Source organism: Pagrus pagrus (genome assembly GCF_965226575.1).
Source record: "Pagrus pagrus genome assembly, chromosome: 13".
Taxonomy (NCBI): Eukaryota; Metazoa; Chordata; class Actinopteri; order Spariformes; family Sparidae; genus Pagrus; species Pagrus pagrus.
In genome coordinates this window covers 30,097,135-30,121,046 of record NC_140197.1, presented here as the reverse complement: position 1 = coordinate 30,121,046, position 23,912 = coordinate 30,097,135, and the positions used below count along the sequence as shown (strand labels likewise).

At 42.8% G+C, this 23,912-nt stretch overlaps 5 protein-coding genes across 6 annotated transcripts; all 5 read right to left on the bottom strand.

The window, feature by feature from the left end:
* Positions 1–264: 264 nt before the first annotated feature.
* LOC311267662 (uncharacterized protein) lies at positions 265–3,513 on the bottom strand. Of its 2 annotated transcripts, none has more exons than XM_084370855.1 (2): positions 2,153–3,513; positions 265–872 (listed from the first exon to the last, which is right to left on the bottom strand). In XM_084370855.1, exon 2 carries the CDS (start codon positions 860–862, stop codon positions 317–319), a length of 546 nt encoding a protein of 181 aa, XP_084226981.1. In that variant the 5' UTR covers positions 863–872; positions 2,153–3,513; the 3' UTR covers positions 265–316. The 2 variants fall into 2 exon arrangements, with proteins under 2 accessions (XP_084226981.1, XP_084226982.1); XM_084370856.1 differs by having other exon boundaries at positions 2,650–3,512.
* Positions 3,514–5,731: 2,218 nt separating this feature from the next.
* LOC311268103 (uncharacterized protein) lies at positions 5,732–7,081 on the bottom strand. The gene has a single exon (XM_084371487.1). It carries the CDS (start codon positions 6,402–6,404, stop codon positions 5,853–5,855), a length of 552 nt encoding a protein of 183 aa, XP_084227613.1. The 5' UTR covers positions 6,405–7,081; the 3' UTR covers positions 5,732–5,852.
* On the bottom strand, positions 5,732–12,020 carry LOC311268102 (uncharacterized protein). The gene is made up of 2 exons (XM_084371486.1): positions 7,077–12,020; positions 5,732–6,360 (listed from the first exon to the last, which is right to left on the bottom strand). Exon 1 carries the CDS (start codon positions 11,879–11,881, stop codon positions 8,894–8,896), a length of 2,988 nt encoding a protein of 995 aa, XP_084227612.1. The 5' UTR covers positions 11,882–12,020; the 3' UTR covers positions 5,732–6,360; positions 7,077–8,893.
* Positions 12,021–15,015: 2,995 nt separating this feature from the next.
* LOC311268517 (uncharacterized protein) lies at positions 15,016–16,585 on the bottom strand. Its single transcript, XM_084372195.1, has 2 exons — positions 15,852–16,585; positions 15,016–15,633 (listed from the first exon to the last, which is right to left on the bottom strand). The coding sequence occupies exons 1-2, from the start codon at positions 16,398–16,400 to the stop codon at positions 15,094–15,096; spliced, it is 1,089 nt and encodes a 362-aa protein (XP_084228321.1). The 5' UTR covers positions 16,401–16,585; the 3' UTR covers positions 15,016–15,093.
* A 1,691-nt stretch (positions 16,586–18,276) lies between these two features.
* LOC311267594 (uncharacterized protein) lies at positions 18,277–23,458 on the bottom strand. Its single transcript, XM_084370742.1, has 2 exons — positions 23,115–23,458; positions 18,277–21,613 (listed from the first exon to the last, which is right to left on the bottom strand). The coding sequence occupies exons 1-2, from the start codon at positions 23,308–23,310 to the stop codon at positions 20,109–20,111; spliced, it is 1,701 nt and encodes a 566-aa protein (XP_084226868.1). The 5' UTR covers positions 23,311–23,458; the 3' UTR covers positions 18,277–20,108.
* Positions 23,459–23,912: the final 454 nt, after the last annotated feature.

Below are 23,912 nucleotides of genomic sequence, written 5' to 3'. Positions count from 1 at the left end.
CCTTTCTACCTTCAAACAGTGTTTTGGGACCTTTATTTTCCTCTGAGAACAGCTTGTTTAATTGCTTATGGAAAAAATAAATATTTCTGTTTGTGTTATTACCTCATTAATGTTATAAATATTAACATTCCTCTTGAGCCACCTAGTGGAAGGAGGCCCTGAGCGTGTGCCCGGATCCTCCCATCTTACAGGACTCTTGGAAGCAGCTTGGAAAACAGTTTTAGCATTAACAAATAAAAATCACCAGAGAGCAACTTTAATATAACCAATTTATTTTGCAGGTTACAATGACACTTCAAACAAAATGCAATGTCATTTAGTTTTTCCCCAAATTTATCAAAATAAAAAAGAATACAATAAACAGAAATGCATAGAACCATGCCCCAAATCCAGAGGACGGTTGGACTGGGACTGGGACTGGTTTGATGGTTTTAATGATCTTGATTTGATTTGGATCCCAGACACAATCCTCCTCCAAACCACTCTTCACCATCCCACAGTTGGGTGGCACCCAGGCGGTGTCGTAGCCGTGGTCATGCCAGGTCTTCTGATAAGGGTGGTACTGGTGATTGATGGCGATCACTTTCCCCACGTCGACCAGAACCTTAATGACGGCCCTGTCAGACTCAGGGTGATTAATGGGATAGCGGCTGGCTTTCTGCAGGTCTCTGCTGAGGTAGACGCCGCGGCCGAGCATCCCACCTGCAGACTGCTGAAAACCTGACCACATGATGGACTGGGCGGCCTTCTTGGTGGTGCCATGGTACATAATGTACTTTCTACCACTGACGGGCTCAGAGAGGCCCAGCTGACCTACTCCAAAGGGTACATCGAAGTCATCTTCAGCCCACTGGTACTGCATGTTGGTTTCCCTGTCGGAGAGAGGTTTATTAGTGGAAAGACTTCAGAGGGATTTCATGCAAAGACACTAAACATCATTGCAAACTGACAATACAGGAATGAAACCAGAATATACAGAAGTGATTCGACAACACGCTACAGTATCAAAGGTCCATTTTAAGTTCTCGATGTGTTTAGCCTAGCTATGCACACAGATGTGAAGATGCAGACTCTATGGAACCTAATGACAAAAATATTAATTTTTCATAAAAAATCTAAATAAAACATACAAAGACCACTGAAATCTAATAAAAAGAGGTGTGTCTCATTCAACCAGCATAGGAGGACAGTTTGGCATTGATTTTGGTCCAATGGGTCACATGACCTGGAAGGTATTGAAGAAACTGCTGAGTATACATTGAACCTAATGACAAAAATGCTGAATTTTCATTAAAAAAAGTAATAAACCATACAAAAAGCACTGAAATGTAATAAAAAGAGATGTGTCTCATTCAGCCATTACAGGAAGACAGTTCGGCATCGATTGGCACACATTGCTCACATGACATGGCATTGGACAAAAAAACATTGTCTTTAAAAATATTTTTTAAAGACAATGACTGTGGGCATGAAGAAAGGTGCATGTTGACACTTAAAACACTTTAACTCTGGAGACCTGATTTGGGGGATGTCATTATAGGTAGAAATGATCAAAAACTGTGAAAATAGCAGATCCACATGCTCAAACCACATCACATTAACATGTGAACTGTAAGCTTGCAGATGTGCGATTATGTGTGGCATCCTTTGATGAAAACAGTGGTTAAGTGGTTAATAAAAGCAACTGGTCAACTAATCAGGATAGTATATGAATATGGTTATTGTTTTCCAATGCTTTAGGCCTAGTTGTAACACACCGCACTATGCAGAGTTTGCTATTTATTATGTCAAGTAAAGTTCATAGACAGTTAAGTAACCGTTCTGAACATTTAATGCTTTTAATACATACATTTATTACATTTAACACCTGCTTAAGTCTTCCTCCACCTGCTCCTGCTGCACCAGGAGCAGGTGGAGCAGGTGGAGCAGTCTGTTCTTGTCTCTTTGTTTTTCAGCTTCGCATTTCCGTTTTTTATCCACTTTCTCCATCCAGTAATTCTCGTTTTTTTTTCATGTGCTGGTGTTTCTTGTTTCTCTCTCTCTCATCATGACTGCTTGTCATTAAAGGTGATTGGACGAGGGGGGGTCTAGAACATGCGTGGGTGGGACTCCTGGCCTGTGCAGCCTATCAGAGGGCCACTGGGCCAGGTACCTTTAGACAGACGAGCCAACGGGCCTCTGCTGTGTCTGCAGGCTGCAGCGGAGCTCTGTGGGCCGGTGCGTGTCTCTGCCCCTGGGCCGGGAGAGTCACCATGGCACGGCAAGAAACAATAAATAAACAAATAAAAAATAAAAAACGGGCAGTACTCCCAATGGCCAATCCGCCCCTGTGACGTAATCTACAGATGGAGACATTATAACTGTAGTGAGACGCTGTATGAAGTCCGTGTGACTGTCTACAGCTCTATTTCTATTAAATGTATTTCTTATTGTAGTGGAGTTTGCCTTCATTCATAAACGTGTGTGGCTTTGACTTAACTAAACGCTATAAAGTCCTGGCTTGCTGCAAGCTCGTCACTGTGATTTAACACAATCCAAAACTTTAAAGGGGAGATTGTTTAAGCATCTAACTTCATCCTCTCATTCACGTAGTGTTGATATTAAGTGTAAAAGTGCAGACTTTTGAGGGGAAACGGTGCGTTCACGTACCTTTTCTCCAGGCTCCTCTAAAGGTGCAGGCTGTGACTTCACTTTGCTTTTGCAGAGGGACGTTCAGGCTTTGTGCAGAGATCCCATAAATGAGTTCTGAGTTCAGTTTCGTTTTCCTTCTTGCACGGTTTCATAAGTTTCAGTTACAGTCAGACAGGATGTACTTATTTGGGTATGATTTCAGTATGACCCTCCTACTTTACCAGGGCACAGATGTTTGTTCGTACAGCTGGGTGCCTGTGAGAAAGTAGAAAAATCATGTGATTGTTACGCTTTAAGCTTTGAAGCTACAGTGAAGACTTTAGCTTTAAAAAAGAGTTTGGTTTCTTGATTGTTTTTTTCCATTTTAAAACAAGTGTCCAGCTACTTCAGTTGTTTAGCAGAATGCTGCAACGTTGTTCTGCTGTGAAGCAAAAGTTTCATCTTTGGGTGAACTGTTCCTTTAAGACATCTAAAGTCCTCATGAATCACACCACCTGGCAGGATGAGAAACAATATGTGAAACTCTCAGTCAAGGCTGTTTCTACAAAGCCCCCCTGGTGTCAGTCGAGAAAAAAAAAAGAGCCATGTACTAAACTGAGGGAGCAGTTCACTAAATTGGGGGAACAGATTGCTAAACTTGGCAACCCGCGTGTCTTTTTTTTCTTGTTTTGCACCAGAAAAGCTCTAATACTCCATTTTTACTGTACAATAACTACACTTTGGTCCTTAAGTTCAGAAAAAAAAACAGAAAAAAGCTTAATTTCTCCAAAATGATACAGTAAAAATGTTTGATAATGACTGAGGGAGTAGTTGGGATGCTCCTGAAGTCAACTGTACCAACCATTGTCAGAGCGTATGAGCCAAAGTGATGTTACTGTACAGTAAAAATGGAGTATTAGACCATGCCCCCCCACCCATTTAGTAATCTGTTCCCTCAGTTTAGTAATCTGTTCCCTCAGTTTAGTAAACTGTGTGCACAGTTTAGCAATCTGTTCCCTCAGTTTAGTAATCTGTTCCCTCAGTTTAGTAAACTGTGCGCACAGTTTAGTAATCTGTTCCCTCAGTTTAGTAATCTGTTCCCTCAGTTTAGCAATCTGTTCCCTCAGTTTAGTAATCTGTTCCCTCAGTTTAGCAATCTGTTCCCTCAGTTTAGTAAACTGTGCGCACAGTTTAGTAATCTGTTCCCTCAGTTTAGTAAACTGTGCGCACAGTTTAGTAATCTGTTCCCTCAGTTTAGCAATCTGTTCCCTCAGTTTAGTAATCTGTTCCCTCAATTTAGTAAACTGTGCGCACAGTTTAGTAATCTGTTCCCTCAGTTTAGCAATCTGTTCCCTCAGTTTAGTAATCTGTTCCCTCAGTTTAGTAAACTGTTCCCTCAGTTTAGTAAACTGTGCGCACAGTTTAGTAATCTGTTCCCTCAGTTTAGCAATCTGTTCCCTCAGTTTAGTAAACTGTGCGCACAGTTTAGTAATCTGTTCCCTCAGTTTAGTAATCTGTTCCCTCAGTTTAGTAATCTGTTCCCTCAGTTTAGCAATCTGTTCCCTCAGTTTAGTAATCTGTTCCCTCAGTTTAGCAATCTGTTCCCTCAGTTTAGTAAACTGTGCGCACAGTTTAGTAATCTGTTCCCTCAGTTTAGTAATCTGTTCCCTCAGTTTAGTAAACTGTGCGCACAGTTTAGTAATCTGTTCCCTCAGTTTAGCAATCTGTTCCCTCAGTTTAGTAATCTGTTCCCTCAATTTAGTAAACTGTGCGCACAGTTTAGTAATCTGTTCCCTCAGTTTAGCAATCTGTTCCCTCAGTTTAGTAATCTGTTCCCTCAGTTTAGTAAACTGTTCCCTCAGTTTAGTAATCTGTGCGCACAGTTTAGTAATCTGTTCCCTCAGTTTAGCAATCTGTTCCCTCAGTTTAGTAATCTGTTCCCTCAATTTAGCAATCTGTTCCCTCAGTTTAGTAATCTGTTCCCTCAGTTTAGCAATCTGTTCCCTCAGTTTAGTAATCTGTTCCCTCAATTTAGTAAACTGTGCGCACAGTTTAGTAATCTGTTCCCTCAGTTTAGCAATCTGTTCCCTCAGTTTAGTAATCTGTTCCCTCAGTTTAGTAAACTGTTCCCTCAGTTTAGTAAACTGTGCGCACAGTTTAGTAATCTGTTCCCTCAGTTTAGTAAACTGTGCGCACAGTTTAGTAATCTGTTCCCTCAGTTTAGTAATCTGTTCCCTCAGTTTAGTCCCTCAGGGCTTTTTTTTTTTCTCGACTGACACCAGGGGGGCTCCGTAGCACCATGTTTGCTCTGACTTGGTGACGTGACGTGGCAGCAGCAATAGGCTACATTCCTGTAGCGGCTAACGTTAGCTCGAAGCACACACCTACAGCAGAAAGGAGTAACTGAGCCTTTTTGGACTGAGGTACATTTGCTATTTTGCTTGTGTTTACATGATTGTGGCATTTTGGCATTTAACAGAGGTGTTCATTATATATTTATTAGCTTTTAAAAAGCTAAGAGAGAGAAGTAGCCTCTAACACATCTTCCTGCTGGAGATCGACAGCGACGGGCAGCAGGGGTTGATGTAGTCAGTCGCTGCAAGTTCATGTGTTGATGTTGTGGAGGAGTGGCTCTGAAGGGGAGGGAGTGGGATACACTCAACATTTAGCTTTCTCTTGCTGGTGTCTTCAATCTTACAAACTCTAGCTTTACTCCAACAGCCACACAGACAGTTAGTGATGTCGTCAGCACTGACTCTGTACATTCAGCCTGCAGTGAACTCTGTGAGGAAAGCTTTTGGACATCCTCTACCTCCCACAGCTTTACATCGAGGATGAATGAACACATTTGTTTGACGACAGTAGAAATGTAAAAACAAGATGGCTGATCACACACAGTTCTCCCTCTGCGAGCTCCACTGCATTAACCGATGACACATAAACCTCGTGGTTTCTGCTCGAATTCTCTGCTGCAAAGTTACAAAAAGGTAAAATGTGACAGATCATGAGTCGTCAGTGACGAAGCTTCTCTGTTCTCTGCATTACTGCCTCTTCAAGTGCTGCTCTTAACTAGCGTGTTACTATTTAATGCTTTCAACAAAACCAGACCGAAGCTCAGATCCAACATGACCAATTTATTCTGACAATGACACAGTTACAAAATAAAATGTCATTTACTTTAATCCAAATATATAAAAATACATTTGAAAATACAAAAATAAATTGGTGGCAGCTCGGAGAGCTCACTTGTAGCCATATGCTCCATATCCAGAGGACCGTTGGACTGGGAGTGGGTTGATGATTTTAGTGATCTGGATTCGATTTGGATCCCAGACACAATCCTCCTCCAAACCGCTCCTAACCATCCCACATTTGGGTGGCACCCAGGCAGTGTCAAAGCCATAGGCATGCCAGGTCTTCTGCTGAGGGTGGTTTTGGCGATTGATGGCGATCACTCTGCCCACGTTGACCAGGACCTTAATGACGGCCTTGTCAGACTCAGGGTGATCAATGGGATAGCGGCTCGCTTTCTGCAGGTCTCTGCTGAGGTAGACGCCGGGGCCGAGCATCCCACCTGCAGACTGCTGAAAACCTGACATCAGGATGGCTTGAGCGCTCTGCTTGGTGGTGCCGTGGTACATGACGTACCTATTACCATCTACTGGCGCAGAGAGGCCCAGTCGACGGACGCCAGGGGGCACGTCAAAGTCATCTTCAGCCCACTGGTACTGCATGTTGGTGTCAGTATCGCTGCAGGAGAGAAGTTTATTACTGTTCAGATTCCAGTCAGACATAATAAACCCAAAAGTCGTATTTGAGTAAAAGTAAAGATATCATGTTAAAATATGACTAAAGTCACCCATATGAATAGTACTTGAGTAAAAGTCTTTATGTATCTAATATTTACTCTACTTAAGTATCAAAAGTACAAGTAAGAGTAATTATAAACTAGGGGTTGATTATTAGGTCAGATATTAAACATTTTTCTGATTATTTGAATCTCGATCTTAATAGATTCTCAATAAAATAAATACAATTTAAAAAATGCATCGCTTTGGCTCTGATGCAGCAGGTTATCTGTGAAGTAACTAAAGTAAAATTAAAATAATTAAAGTTATCAAAATAAATGTAGTGGAGTACAAACTGCAATATTTGCCTCCAAAATGTGTTGGAGTGGAAGAATAAAGTAGCAGAAATGAACCTCAAAATTGCACTTAAGTGCAGTATTTGAGTAAATGTACTGAGAAATGTACCGTTTCTCTCTTTGATTAAACACGGTTCAACATGTGCATCATTTAGGACGTTAGACTACATCTGCTTTTATATCAGACAAGAAGCTCCCTGTGGAGTCACAGCACCATATTGTACTGAAGGTTTAATTAAAAGCAGACTAACATCATGTCCTCATACTCGAGCATTGATAATTTATTTTTTGTCGTGAGAAGACAAAGTTTGTGTCCACGTACCTCTCTGAAAAGTTCCTCCAGGAGTGCCGGCTGTGAGTTCACTCTGCTTTATAAAAAGGCGCTCAGGATTTGGGCAGAATTTCCTTAAATGCATTCACTTTCGTTTCACCTTCATGCTCTGTTTCATGACTTTCGTTTGCAATCAGACAGGATGTGCTTATTTGGGTGTGGTAGACACAGAACGCTGGGATTTCAAGGCCTCATGTGCAGATGTGAGCATGAGAGTTGTGCAGCTTTGGATAAGCAGTTCGGAGAGCTCACTTGCAGCCATATCTAGGTAGTTATTGTTTTCCATAACTGAATAAACTAAATGAAAATAAGGTCCCCAGAATACTGTTTGAAGCTAGAAAGGTGGCAGGGTCCGCCACATATAATCAAAGTAAAACAGTGTGGGATTGTGTTGTCCGTTAAGGTTCAGCAGAAAGTTTAAAGTTCAACAGAAAGCAGTTATATTTGGTAGAAACCTGAGAAATCCTAGCTGAGATTGTAGTTTGCCACAAGACACAGTAATTATTATCAAATAATGTTTGGACTATTCATTCTAAAATAAGATTATACTTTCTGTAAACTCTTTAACTCTGAATATTAACAAGTTGGGCCCCAAAGTTAAAGGGGCACTTTGTAGTTTTGGAGAAGAAATACAAACTCAGAAATATGTATTTTTCAGGTAAGTTTGTTTATTCAGTTTATTTAGTTGGCTTACAGTAGCCATAAAAATTGGACTCAATAATTTTTTTCCTCTTCTTTTAATTGATGATTAAATGATTAAAATTTCTTGCCCAAATCGTCAAAATGCACCTTTAATTTTTGTAAACTTTATTATTACGGTTATCTGAAGTCACGCTGACATCCCTATGACATAATTCTGACATCACTATTGCCCCTTTTCCACTGGTCAAAAACCCACTTAAGCCCGCTAAGATTTGGCTTTTGTGTGCAATGGGAATGTGTGAACTCTGCATTTACACCCGGGTCGACTGACCCTGCAGTGGACCCGGGTTTTTACCATCTCGACTCGTCTTTGATCCAAACGAAAGACCCGGGTGAACACGTTAAATTCCGCCCCGCGAACTGATGAAGCGTCATAACACCCGGTTGTGTTGTATAAATAAGGAAGGACTTTGGGATGCGGCCTATTAAGAACGTTTTAATACTGGACACAGTGTTGGAGGCGGAGCCCCGTTCATTCCTAAAAGCTGCTCAGTCGTGTTTTGAAGCCAAAAAAGCTCAACTTCCCAGGTATGAAAACACCTGGATCGCTGACCGAGCCGGCTAATCCGGTTTAGCGCCCGGCTGATTCTGTAATATTGTTTTTCTGAGTTTCCTGCATTATTATTATTATTATTATTATTATTATTGTTATTATTATTACTGTTATTATTTTTATTACCATTATTAAAGTAAGCCGTTGAACATGATAAACTTAACTTTGCATCAACATATTAGCCTTCTCATTCTGAGCGTGTGAGCGTGCTGACGTTGATGAGTTTGTGTGATATACAGATGCAGATCTGCCTTTTAAACTCTGTGTGGGTTCTTACAGAGTCGTTAAGGACACGTGAGCTGAGTTTGTGAGTCGTTGGTCAAACCGGCCTTCATGAGGGTTTCTAAGGCTTGGTGAGCCCGGGTGTGAATCAGTTTTACTGCTAGTACTCCAGATGTTGGTTTTTTTTAAGTGAACACTAGTGGGTGAACCGGAGCACCCGGAGGAAACCCGTAAGAAAACCCAGAGAACATGGTCACTCCACTCAGGAGACCCAGTCAGACCTGCATGTACCATGACAAGTCAAAATGCATGGTTGGCTGGCTAGTCCTGTTTACGTGGGACATGGTACTCCAGGCTCTAGGTTGCAGTATGGGTGATGAGGGTCCATGAACAGTGAGGTGGCCAGGAGACCCACAGAAACAAGTGTACCTGCAGTGCTGAGGCCAACACCCAAACCTATTTCCAGTAGACCTTTAGCACAGCGGCGCCACAAACTCCTGGTCTGGACCTCAGCAGCTCGGGGTTCTGCCGCTGGTTTTTCTGTATTTTCAGCCAGAAGTGAACATTGCTGACTGAAATTCTCAACACCAGCCAGCACCTCCTCCTCCTGCCTCGTCTCTAGCTGGTGTTGAAGATCACAGATTGATTGTCTCATATTGGTTCTTTCGGTGTTAAGCTTCTCCACCAGTTGCTGATTGTACTCAATTTCACGGTCTTGCTTTTTTATGAGCACCCTCAGCTGTTCAACCTCTGTGTGGCGTTCCTCCCTGAGAGATCTCAGTTGGTCCCTTTCAGCAGTGAGGTTGTCACACTTTTCAGCCAGAAGTGAACATTGCTGGCGGAAATTCTCAACACCAGCCAACACCTCCTCCTCCTGCCTCGTCTCTAGCCGGTCTTTAAGTTCACAGATTGATTGTTTCATGTCAGATCTTTCAGTGTAAAGCTCCTCTACCAGTTGCTGATTGTACTCAATTTCACAATCTTGCTTCGTTATGAGCTCATCTTTATCAAAGATCTGTTGCTCAGCCGCATTCAGTCGGCGCTGAAGATCTTGCAGAGCTGTTTTCAGGTTTTTGTTCTTTTCTTTGTGTGTCTCTGTCAGAGACTTGTGTTGAGACAGCTCCCTGGTCATGCTGACATGCTGCTGCTTAAGAGAGTCTTCACTTTTCTTAAGAGCACGCACTGTGGCCGTCAGCTGTTGAATCTCTGCCTGGTTTGTCTCATTTAGACCTTTAAGTTGGACCCCCTCAGCAGTGAGATCGTCGACGTCTTCATTCAGAAACTTCTCTTTGTCCTGAAGACTCTGCAGAGCCACCCTCAGCTTGTGAATCTCTTCTTGTTTTTTGTCCGTCAGAGAATGAAGGTCGGTCACCTCGTCAGTCAGACTCTGGTTCAGCTCACGTGTTATTTTCTGATTTACCCGCAGATGATGAACTTCTGCGCTCAGATCTTCATTCTCTGTCTCTTTTTCGTCCAAGGTAGATTCAAGCAACGTCATCTTCTCAGTGACGTGCTCATTCTGCATGTTCAGAGAGTTCTCATGGCACTGCAGTTCCCGCACTGCTGCCAAATGGTTTTCGCTCTCAGTCTGGGCTGTCCTTTCCAGCTGTTTAATCTCTGCCTGGTTTGTCTCATTTAGACCTTTAAGTTGGACCGCCTCAGCAGTGAGTATTCCTACCCGCTCGTTCAGAAACTTCTCTTTGTCCTGAAGACTCTGCAGAGCCACCCTCAGTTTGTGAATCTCTTCTTGTTTTTTGTCCGTCAGACATTCAAGTTCCCGCACTGCTGCCAAATGGTTTTCGCTCTCAGTCTGGGCTGTCCTTTTCAGCTGTTTAATCTCTGCCTGGTTTTTCTTACTCAGACTCTCGTATTGGGCCTCCTCAGCAGTGAGTATTTCTACCTGCTCGTTCAGAAACTTCTCTCTGTCCTGAAGACTCTGCAGAGCCACCCTCAGCTGTTCAACCTCTGTGTGGTGTTCCTCCCTGAGAGATCTCAGTTGGTCCCTTTCAGCAGTGTCTAGCCGGTCTTTAAGTTCACAGATTGATTGTTTCATGTCAGATCTTTCAGTGTGAAGCTCCTCTACCAGTTGCTGATTGTACTCAATTTCGCAGTCTTGCTTCGTTATGAGCTCATCTTTATCAAAGATCTGTTGCTCAGCCGCATTCAGTCGGCACTGAAGATCTTGCAGAGCTGTTTTCAGGTTTTTGTTCTTTTCTTTGTGTGTCTCTGTCAGAGACTCGTGTTGAGACAGCTCCCTGGTCATGCTGACATGCTGCTGCTTAAGAAAGTCGTCACTTCTCTTAAGAGCACGCACTGTGGCCGTCAGCTGTTTAATCTCTGCCTGGTTTTCCTTACTCAGACTCTCATATTGGGCCCTCTCAGCAGTGAGATCGTTGACCTGCTCGTTCAGAAACTTCTCTCTGTCCTGAAGACTCTGCAGAGCCACCCTCAGCTGTTCAACCTCTGTGTGGAGCTCCTCCGTGAGAGATCTCAGTTGGTCCCTTTCAGCAGTGAGGTTGTCACACTTTTCAGCCAGTAGTGAACATTGCTGACGGAAATTCTCAACACCAGCCAACACCTCCTCCTCCTCCTGCCGCGTCTCTAGCTGGTCTTTAAGTTCACAGATTGATTGTTTCATGTCAGATCTTTCAGTGTGAAGCTCCTTGGTCATGCTGACATGCTGCTGCTTAAGAGAGTCTTCACTTTTCTTAAGAGCACGCACTGTGGCCGTCAGCTGTTTAATCTCTGCCTGGTTTGTCTCATTTAGACCTTTAAGTTTGACCCCCTCAGCAGTGAGATCGTTGACCTCCTCGTTCAGAAACTTCTCTTTGTCCTGAAGACTCTGCAGAGCCACCCTCAGCTTGTGAATCTCTTCTTGTTTCTTGTCCGTCAGAGATTCAAGTTCCCGCAGTGCTGCCAAAAAGTTTTCGCTCTCAGTCTGGGCTGTCCTTTTCAGCTGTTTAATCTCTGCTTGGTTTTTCTGACTCAGACTCTCGTACTGGGCCTCCTCAGCAGTGAGTATTTCTACCCGCCTGCGCAGACTCTTCTCTTCGTTCTTCATATCTTTTAACTCCAACTGAAGCACGTTTACATCAGACTTGAGCTTGGAGTTCTCAGCCACCGTATTTTGTGACATCAACTGAAGCGCACTAACTTGTGATTTGATTGACTCCAGCTTCTCGTCCCTAACCTCCACCCGACCATGAGAAGTTCTGCTGGACATCTCTGGCACAATAAGTCTCCGAGACTCCTGTGATTCAGGTCCATCTTCACTGTCAGCCATAGCGAGGCGCCGAGCAGTAGATCTGTCTCGAGACATACTCGGTAATTCGGCTGTTCACAGCCTCTCAAATGAGAAAATGCTTCTATGTAAATTATTAAAAAATCCTCACCTGTGACAACTTACTCGCTTTCTCAAAATCCTTTTCGATGGCAGCTTTAACAAAGAAGACCAGCTTTATATGATATTCCAATAGAGTGACGTCATCCGTGCCTTTGATGTCTGGTGGCGTCATCACAATCAAAGGCAGATGAGAGGACATTCTATTAAATATTTACCTTTGATAAAAGAAAAGAACGTGACGTAATGTGTTGACAGACAGAACAATTCTGTTATTTATATTTATTAAAAATAAATAAATAAATGATTATATATCAGTAGATTTTAAATGCTGTCACGTGTTTTCGCTTTCTGTTTTTTATTTAAATCGTTGGATTTAATTAAAGTCACATTGCGACCTAAACGTAAACTGATGATAACACGTCGCCATAAAATCCAGCCAAAACTATTTTTAACACCTTTTGACGCACGCCACGTCACCAAGACACGGAGAGTTCAGCATAAACGCGCCTGCGGATGTATCTTTATTTTAATATCCTATTTTTTTTTGTAGCTTTTGGAAAATCGTAAGTGTAGAAATATGACATTCTGACTCAACAGGCAGCGAGAAGACATTTATTTTACACACCAAATAAACACACACCGGGTGATGTGTGTTAACACAAATATTTATATTATTCATTTAATTGTAAATACTTGGTGTAAGTGAACATTGTCAGTTTTACGATATCAATAAAAAAAAACCGTGAAACTGAACAAATACTCATTAAGATTTCATTTTGTTGTGTAGGAGGCGTTCAGTGATCTGTTCCACCTTCCTCCTCATGGGGGCAGCGTTTCACCAGTGTCACTCAGAAAAACAATGAGTGTGAAGAGGTGTTGCATTGCTTGATGTGTATTTGTGTGCGTGTGTTTGTGCACGCATGTGTGTGTGTGTGTATGTGTGTGTCTTCCCCAGCCTCCTCCTATGTGTGTGGAAAATGAGCATTCATAATGTCATGATTATTGGCAATCTCTAAATTAAAATCAATCAAAACCATTGTCGGAACAAAACAAACAAACAGATAACTGACTGATGTATTTATGGATTAAAACACGCAGCAAGACATTAACAATGAGCCTCACCTTCACCAGCTGCTGCAGCAGGGATTCTTACATATTTACGCATCGGTAAATACAATAATATAACGCAGTATATATTGTTCTGAATAAAAAGCACTTTGGTCTTGATGAATCTTTTCAGTTAGTGACTGTTGCAGTAAACTTGATGTAAATTAGATGTAAATTAGAAGTTACAACTCTTTATTTTACTTTTGATGAATTTGATGGGACACTTGAATAAAAAAGAGCCATTGCTTATGTTCCTGTGCTTCTCCTGCTATGACAAGTCAAAATGTCCGACGTGAAAAGGCCGACAGAGCATTCTTAGGTTGAATTGGCCCAATTCATCAACGAGCTCTTCATGTACAAGTACGAATATGCTCATTTCTGACAAAAGGGGCCACAGTTCCCCCAAATAAACATTTCTGATGCTTCTGTAAGGTGCAACTGAGAAAATGCACATTCACTACTCAGCATTGGTGAAGGACATTGGGATGAGGGTGCATGTATTTTGCCCAGCAGTATATTTGTAATGGTTTTACTCATGGAGAGCCATGTGTATCTGAGTTATGAAAAATGATTGTGTTTGTTTGTAGAAGTGCTTCAGCTCAATTGTGGGACTTTAACTCGAGTGAGGGGTCAAACTCAAAACTCACATAAATATAGTGGAAGATGTTCTCGAGCAAAATATGTTTGTTTGGGGGCTTTGAAAGGCACCGGATCATGAGTGAGTGTCCATTGTGGCCATTTAAAATAGTCATGGTGAACCGACGTGGGCGTCATTGGCAGACTGGTCTCTCGACATCAGAACACCGGTTCAGTGATCAGACCAATCTGGAAAGGCTTCACCACTATGGATTGAACGCCAGACGACCGTTGCGTGTGACACCCTTGAATACCAGACACAGTCGAGCGTGTCTGCAGTGGGCCAGGCAACATGTTGGTTGGACCAGTTAAAGCGTCACGTCTAGGCCCATGACCCACCATCACACAGAGTTGCTGTCGTTGAGTGGAGCGCCATACGGCAAAACAATATTCTACGTCAAGTGAGGAGTATGAGCCAAAGATGAAAGGCTGTCATCGATGCACGTGGTGGGAATACCCCTTTTTGACTTTTGTTGATTATCAAGTGTGGGGAAGAAAAGGACATACCTGAAAAACCCTCCTCTAGATATGGAGCATATGGCCCATATGCTCCATATCTAGAGGACGTCTAGAGGAGATCTAGTTGGACTGGGAGTAGGTTGATGATTTTAATGATCTGGATTTGATTTGGATCCCAGACACAATGTACAGCAACAGATAAGCTGCATAACAGTCACAATCACCAGAATAAATGTTGCATTATATGTTTCTGCAAACCACAGATATGATAAAACTTTAGGTTTTCTTAATGCTGCGACAACGATACTTAATATTTTAGGTCTGGTCAGGTTTAGGAACAAGAATCAGGAAAGAAAAGATCATGTTTTGGATTAAAATAATTGTTTTAAAAAAGAATTCTGATAAATTCATAAATTCTCAGACAATCAAGTGCAAAATGAGTCCAGCTTTACTCCAACAGCCACCCAGACAGTTAATGAAATGATGTCGTCAGCACTGACTCTGTACATTCAGCCTGCAGTGAACTCTGTGAGGAAAGCTTTTGGACATCCTCTACCTCCCACAGCTTTACATCGAGGATGAATGAACACATTTGTTTGACGACAGTAGAAATGTAAAAACAAGATGGCTGATCACACACAGTTCTCCCTCTGCGAGCTCCACTGCATTAACCGATGACACATAAACCTCGTTGTTTCTGCTCGAATTCTCTGCTGCAAAGTTACAAAAAGGTAAAATGTGACAGATCATGAGTCGTCAGTGACGAAGCTTCTCTGTTCTCTGCATTACTGCCTCTTCAAGTGCTGCTCTTAACTAGCGTGTTACTATTTAATGCTTTCAACAAAACCAGACCGAAGCTCAGATCCAACATGACCAATTTATTCTGACAATGACACAGTTACAAAATAAAATGTCATTTACTTTAATCCAAATATACAAAAATACATTTGAAAATACAAAAATAAATTGGTGGCAGCTCGGAGAGCTCACTTGTAGCCATATGCTCCATATCCAGAGGACCGTTGGACTGGGACTGGGTTGATGATTTTAGTGATCTGGATTCGATTTGGATCCCAGACACAATCCTCCTCCAAACCGCTCCTCACCATCCCACAGTTGGGTGGCACCCAGGCGGTGTCAAAGCCATAGGCATGCCAGGTCTTCTGCTGAGGGTGGCCTTGATATGTGATGGCGATCACTTTCCCCACATTGACCAGAACCTTAATGACGGCCTTGTCAGACTCAGCGTGATCAATGGGATAGCGGCTCGCTTTCTGCAGGTCTCTGCTGAGGTAGACGCCACGGCCGAGCATCCCGTCTGCAGACTGCTGAAAACCTGATTTCAGGATATCTTGAGCGCTCTGCTTGGTGGTGCCATGGTACATGACGTACTTTCTACCATCTACTGGCGCAGAGAGGCCCAGTCGACCGACGCCAGGGGGCACGTCAAAGTCATCTTCAGCCCACTGGTACTGCATGTTGGTGTCAGTATCGCTGCAGGAGAGAAGTTTATTACTGTTCAGATTCCAGTCAGATCATGAGTCATCAATGATCTTTACATTACTGCCTCATCAAGTGCTGCTCTTAACTAACCTTTTACTATTTAATGCTTTCAACAAAACCAGACTGAAGCTCAGATTCAACATGATCAATTTATTCTGACAATGACACAGTTACTTAATTAAATGTCTTTTACTTTAATCCAAATATACAAAAATAAATTGGTGGCAGCTCGGAGAGCTCACTTGTAGCCATATGCTCCATATCCAGAGGACTGTTGGACTGGGAGTGGGTTGATGATTTTAGTGATCTGGATTCGATTTGGATCCCAGACACAATCCTCCTCCAAACCGCTCCTCACCATCCCACAGTTGGGTGGCACCCAGGCGGTGTCGTAGCCGTGATCATGCCAGGTCTTCTGCTGAGGGTGGTATTGCTGATCGATGATTTTCACTTTCCCCACGTTGACCAGAACCTTAATGACGGCCTTGTCAGACTCAGGGTGATCAATGGGATAGCGGCTCGCCTTCTGCAGGTCTCTGCTGAGGTAGACGCCACGGCCGAGCATCCCACCTGCAGACTGGCGGAAACCTGTGGCCTTGATGGCTTGAGCGCTCTGCTTGGTGGTGCCGTGGTACATGACGTACCTATTACCATCTACTGGCGCAGAGAGGCCCAGTCGACCGACGCCAGGGGGCACGTCAAAGTCATCTTCAGCCCACTGGTACTGCATGTTGGTGTCAGTATCGCTGCAGGAGAGAAGTTTATTACTGTTCAGATTCCAGTCAGACATAATAAACCCAAAAGTCGTACTTGAGTAAAAGTAAAGATATCATGTTAAAATATGACTAAAGTCACCCATATGAATAGTACTTGAGTAAAAGTCTTTATGTATCTAATATTTACTCTACTTAAGTATCAAAAGTACAAGTAAGAGTAATTATACACTGTAAGTAATCTGTAAAGTAACTAGTAATTAAAGTGATCAAATAAATATAGTGGAGTACAAAGTGTAATATTTGCAGTACCTCAAAATTGCACTTAAGTACAGTACTTGAGTAAATGTACTTCCCTGCATAGACTGCTCTCCTTTGAAATGGATTCTTTCACAGTTTTCCAATCTTGAACTTCCAACTTGTGCGGTGAGAGTTTCTCTCTTTGATTAAACACGGTTCAACATGTGCATCATTTAGGACGTTAGAATACATCTGCTTTTATATCAGACAAGAAGCTCCCTGTGGAGTCACAGCATCATATTGTACTGAAGGTTTAATTAAAAGCAGACTAACATCATCTCCTCATACACGAGTATTGATTTATTTTTTGTCGTGAGAAGACAAAGTTTGTGTCCACGTACCTTTCTCAAAGTTCCTCCAGGAGTGCAGCTGTGAGTTCACGCTGCTTTATATAAGGATGGTCAGGATGTCCCATAAGGAATTTCCTTATATGTGCATTCAACTTTGACTTTCGTTTCACCTGTATGCTCGGTTTTATGACTTTCGTTTACAACGGACAGGATGTGCTAATTTGGGTGTGGTCGACACATCAGTGACGTTGGGATATCAAAGCCTCATGGGCATGTGTGAGCGTGGGAGTTATGCAGCTTTGCAGGCCTCCAGTGTTAGGTTATTACATGCGTACTTTTACTTCTGGGTAAAACAATTCACCAGAATAAATGTAGCATTATATGTTTCTGCAAACCACAGATATGATAAAACTTTAGGTTTTTTTAATGCTGCGACAACGATACTTAATATTTTAGGTCTTGTCAGGTTTAGGAAGATTATTAGCCACCTGTCGCAGCAGGACATGGAGATGAAGTTTGTGGCATCATTACATCCAACAAGGCTGCCAAATGGGCGACCACATTTCGAGTCAGGAGACCTGCAGACATCTCCGTTTGTTTTTGTGGCGACCAAAACGGGTATTTTAAGCCAAACGTGATGTTTTCCTGACCCTAACCAGGTGGTTCTTGTGCCTAAACATAACCAAAGCATAAACAGTGTTGTGACGAGAGAGAAAAAGAAAATTCAACATAAATAAGCAGAAAGTTGCAACATAAGAAAAGTCCAGTGTGAACGTCTCTGTGGTTTTGAGTTTTGCAGATCAGGTGTGTCAGTTACAAACAGGCGTCTTCAAACCTGCTTAAGCAAAGTTTTTAATGCTCGGCAGCTTTTATGAATCAAACCTGAGGAAGCTGTTGATGATGTTGCTGAAAAGATCTTAGAGATCTTACAGAACATTTTTTTATAAATGGGACCTTTGTTACATGTCGTCCCTCATCGCTCTGCTGCCGTCTCTCTACACTCTGAGGCAAAAATTCCTGATTTGGGCAAAAACTTTCCTCTGTGACGGTAAAACAAGTTGTTCACTTTGTGTTGACAGCTTCATTTTGAGTGTCGACCTGTGACACTATGAACTGCAGGTACATATGAGCTGTTGCTTCCTGACGCATCCACCAGCTCCTGATAACGACTTTAAAGGAGCTCTGTGTAGTTTTGGTTTTCTTTCTGATCTGAATTAAGTAGTAAAACAAAACTGAAAGCTTGAAACAGCAAATATGCTTCGGAAAGTTTTTACACCATCTGCTTTAACTTCACCTGAAGCCATTTGTGTGGGTGTTTTTTCCTCTCTGTTGGAAAATGAAACCAAAGTGGACTCAAGAATCATAAAGTCATAAAGCGAAGGTTTATTAAAACAAACACAGTTCTGTTAACATCTTTGGTTGAATACGAGACCTCAGATAAACTCCGCATCACGAGTCTTTGCATGAGCTCAAACCGTCATGAACGAGAAGAGAAACAGTCTGTTCAGATTGAGTCATCCATCAGGCACGTTGTGACTGCTACTGCATTCAAACCACACAAACTACAGACGACAGGGTGATGGTTGGCGCCTCACTGCAGATAATGTCATGGTGTTGGGATCTTTAGGGGGATTTCTTCTTGTTGCTGCAGTAAAAGGCTGTTAACATGATGCGACACACGTTATAAATAATTGGACATATGTATGAAAGGAAACTAAATAATCATGTCATCATGAGGGTAAATGAAAGATGAAAGTCTGCAGTGATAGTGTGGCACTATGGCAGTGTAGCTCGACATCACTGATAAAAAAAACAAATTGCACTTTATTTTTCAGATAAGGCGACTCTGTAGAGATAAAGGCCGATATTCAGCATTTGATTGATTATCAGTCACAATGTTATTTGCTACTTTGGCTCGGTCTGTAGTCTCACTCAGTGTCCCGCCCACAGCGCCATCTGATTGGTTACACGTCACGAGTTAGAGCCAATCAAACGCTGAATAATCTGAAGCTGCAAAGAAACCAGAAACTAAAATTAACAAATAAACGTAGAGCAGTGGAAGTACCTGAAATTTGGTTATTCCAATTTTTGACAGTAAGATTATTTATTTTTACGATAAAATATTGATTCCATCTATCAGTTATCGATCTACTTGATTACTGATAATCTGTCTCAGCCATCAAACATCTGTCTGAGCTCTAAACTGTCTCCAGATCAGATCTGAGGAAAGGACCAGTCAGCTGTGTGAGCTAAATTAAATGTTTTAGTATCGAAGTGTGTAACTTTACAAATGTCAGCAGAACCTTGATGAAAATGCAACGAGGCACCGTGAGGCTGTGATCAGACAGGAAGCTGTCAACTTAAAGGATCAGTCCGCTGATATTCTGTAGTTTTCTTATCAATAAATCCCTTTAAAGACTCAACGCACCAGTGAGCTTGGATAGTGATGCACGATGTATACATCAGATTGATTTTTATTTTCAACTTATTATTTACCGTCGATAATGAGATCGTAGCCAATAAATAAAGACAATGAACACAGAGAAGAAGAAGAAGACGACGACGGAGGAGGACAAGAAGAGGGGGGAGAAGAAGAAGAGGAGAAGGAGGAGGATGATGAGGAAGAGGACTGGGAGAAGGAAGAGGACAAGAAGAAGAAGAAAACGGGTGAGGCAGAGGAGAAGGAGGAGAAAAGGAAGTGGAGGAGGAGAAGAAGAGAAGACTACTGTCAGTGTAGACTTTCTTACAGTCTGCAAGTTTTCAAACACTTCTGCTGATATTGATGGACCATATATGGTCTCATATCATGATAATGATATATTATTGACATGTTGTTCAGCCCTACAAACTTCTCTTTAAAAGACAAAAATGTTACTCCACCGCTGTCGGCCATGAGAAGGTGATTATCTGTATCGGCTGAAAAAAAATCCATAGCGTGCATCCTGACTTTAAACCTGCATTATTTTTATTTCGCAGTGTGGTGATAGTTTGTCACCAGCGAGTGAAATCTTCCATATTTCTAATAGTTATTATCGTTACAAAAATGTGATTTGGGCAGAATCAAAAAACAGATCCTGAATGATCACAACCTGAACTGAGCCCAGAGACATGATGACAGAGGTCTGACAGGTGAGACAGGCGACACCAGCACACTGAAATGAAAATGTTTTTATTTACACCGCGTCACATTTACAGTCACTTCTCAGTCGTGTGGCTCTTCATGTGAAGCCTCACGTACGTCTTTCTGTGGAAACCTTTCCCGCAGATCTCACAGCGGTGAGGTTTCTCTCCGGTGTGTGTGCTGCTGTGCTGCTTCAGAGTGGAGTGATCGCTGAAACAGCGGCCGCAGATGTTGCACAGGTACGGCTTCTCGCCCGTGTGGGTCCGGATGTGTCGCATCATGTTGTGTCGGCAGTTGAAGGATTTCCCGCACTCGCTGCAGAGGAACGGCTTCTCCCCCGTGTGGATCCTCATGTGCATCTCCAGGTTCCCCTGACTGTCGAAACACTTTCCGCACACCTCGCACACTTTCCCGTTTTTGTGAGTTTTCAGGTGAAGTTTTAAGTTTTCCTCCGAGTCGAAGTGCATCCCGCACACGCCGCACAGGTCTGTGGCGTGACTTTTGGCGTGATTCACCAGAGAAACCATGGAGTGAAACATCTTCCCGCACACCTCACAGATGGTCCGAGTATGATGCTTCTTTGCCGACGATGTCTTCGTCTTCTTCTCGTCGTCGTCGCCATTCTCATCCTTGTTTGCCGTCGTGTTATTCGGGTCGAGGTTCTTCTTGTGCAGGTGAACCAGCAGGTGGCGTTTCAGCGTGGAGTAGTCATTGAAGCATTTGCCACATATGGTGCAAGAATACGGTTTCTCCCCCGTGTGTATCCGGATGTGTCGCATCATGTTGTGGCGGCAGTTGAAGGACTTCCCACACTCGCTGCAGTTGAACGGTTTCTCTCCCGTGTGGATCCTCATGTGCGTCTCCAGAGAGCTCGAGGTCCCGAAACATTTCCCGCAAACGCTGCAGATTTCAGCCTTCACGTGTGTTTTCAGGTGAGCTTGAAAGCTCTCCTCGGTCTCCAAACGTTCGCCGCACACGCCGCAGACGTCCTTGGGGTGAACTTCCATGTGATTCACCAAAGAGACGGTGGCGTGAAAGGCTTTCCCACAGACTTTACAGCAGATCCGTGACTTTGGTTTTTTAGTCGGGTGCAGAGTCGAGGCCGTCGGTAGTCGAGGCCCTTTAAGCTTCTTCCACTTGCGGTTGCGGTTGCTGTTGCTGTCGCTGTCGTCGGTCTGAGACTCCACGCTGCCCCTCCACTCATCGTCGCTGTCGTCGTGCTCAGCTGCAGAACAGCTGGAGGACGCACCGTCCTCAACCTCCACCTTCGTCTGGTCCTGCTCGGCCGAAGTGCTCGGCAGAGGATCTTCTTCTCCTTTCGCGCTCTGATAACCCGACTGAAGCTGGTCGAGCTCGTTCTTCACATACGGAGGAGTGAAGATGAACCTGATGGCGTTCTCCTCCTCCAGCTCCTGAAGCTGCTCCTCCTCCTGGCTGCTGGGCAGGTCCTCCTGGCTCTTAGCAGTTTGTAGAGGCTCCTCGTGGTCCCGACTGGAGCTCCACTCCTGGTCACAGTGCTCCTGCTGCTGATCGTCGGAGAAGTCCTCGTCCCAGACCGAGAGAGCCAGCTGTGGTTGGTCTGCAGGAAAAACACAATGGAGGAATATCAATCAAAGGCAACATCATGTGCATTTAAAACCAATTTATAAACTAGATACAGGAACAGCAATTATTTTAAAAATGACTCATCTGCCAATTTTACTTTTTCAATTAATAATCAATTGTTTTGTTGACAAGATGTCAGGTGAAGTTGTCGGCAAAAGTGTCGGTGTACACCCCGTCTGAGGCGGGTGCACAAACTCGACCGCGTGCTGAGGGTGTAATTAACGTCTTTTCAGATCAGTTTGTGATCTCGGGGCTTCTGCAGACTTGGATTACAGCAGACGAGCTGTATGGAGACATCTGTTTTTTCTGTTTTAAAACAAGTCTCCAGCTACTTCAGTTGTTTAGGAGAACGCTGCAACGCTGTTTGGTGTGAAGCTCCAGAAATGTTTTGTGGACTCCGAAGCTTCACCTGACTTTCCATCAGCGTGGAGGGAGGAGATGATGACTGGATTTTCATTTTTGGATGAACTTTTCCTTTAAGATTATGACAAATGTTCATTTAATACACATGCCCACTGTCTTTCATAACTCATATTTCTTGTGTATGTAGCAAATATATCTTTGAATCCTTCTTAATTGTCTTGTTTTGTCAGACCAACAGGCCAAAACACACAGAAAGTCTGTTTGTTATAATAAAAAGAAAAGCACCAAATCCTCAAAATCTAAAAACTGGAACAAGGAAAACTTTACATTTCCGCTTGAAAAATTGCTCCAAAAAGTTAACAATATTAACAATATTGTTAATTGGCAGGCAACTTCAACCTGACGCCAGACTCCATTTAATATAACCATTTAATGTTTGTTTATCGAACCTACAGGCTAACAGTGTCAGGTTAAGTCAGGAAAATTATCTTTATCAAAATCACTCTGATGCAGTTTATAATTCGGCGTGGGTAAAATGAACCAAGCGACTCACATTGCTCTATATTTTTTATGTTTGGAAACAAAAGTCGTTTCCCATCAGGGTAACTTACCGCCGATAGTGATCAAGTACAATAAAAGTTTATTTTGATCCAACTTTATAGCTGCACAGTGAGTCATTTCTATGCCGAATATAAAAACGGACCTGTGCATTCAAGATAATCTATTAAATCGTGGTTTATTGTGTATATACATTTGCAGATAAGCGAGCCAATCTTAAAATTGCTTGATGGTTCAATGGAGTTTGGTGTGTTGACGTGTTTTCCATTAGGCAGATATCATCTCACACCGGAAGGGCCTGGTTACTGTGAGGCATGTTAACCTGGTAATGAATCTGCTCTAGCCTTCATCACATTTAGCTGCTGATTAACTAATTAAGTCTCCGTGTTGTGAAGTGAAGCAGCGGACGCAGCTAACTTAGCGAACTGACGCTACTTCATGTTAAGCAGAAGTAGGCGTCGCCTCGGCTCCTGGTAGAAACGTCTCAGTGCGGCGGTTCGGAGCATTGGCGCACACATGGTGAAACAGTGAATACATGCCAATAATCCACAAACCTGAGTGTTTGTTTATCTTTATTTCAGGTTTAATAACTGTCTGCAGCATCCTGCGCTGCCGGCGGATCTCCCGTTTGGAGAGCAGGATCTCCTCCTCGTAGCCTGCGATGGTCTTTTTGACCGCCTCGAAGATCTCCTCCGCGGCCGCAGACAGCCGCTCGTTAACGAGCACTCTGAGCAGCTGAACGCTGGACATGATGCGAGCGGAACCGCGGCGGTGTCCTCCGGCCGGACCGACCGATACTCGCTGTTATTCACTGTGTACACGCGGCTTTTGTTGTGAAAAAGACAGCCCGACGTGCAGCGGCCGAGCGCTGTCAAGTTAACGCTTGTGTTCAGCAAACACCGACCATTTCCGGTCTGATGTTATTCTTTTCAAAATAAAAGCATAATTTCTAGTTAGGAGTTGTAAAAAAAAAAAAAAAAAAAAAAACACTCACCCTTTTAAATAAAAATGAAAAATGATTAACATTTCAAAAGCTACTAATACTGCTGTTGAAAAGATGTGGACCCAAAAAGTCATACTTGAGTAAAAGTAAAAATATTGTGTTAAAATATTACTTTGGTAAAAGTCAGTCGCCCTTATGGTTAGTACTCGAGTAAAAGTATTATAGTGTCTGATAAAATGTACTTACGTATCAAAAGTAATTTCAGACACAAAATTTAGTAAAGTATCAAAAGTACAAGTAAAAGCAAAGTAAACACACATTTACATGTATTGACTGTATATATTGTATACTCTGTGGGTGACCAATTATTGGATGGATATTTAAATTTTCAAAATCAGTGTTTTTTAAA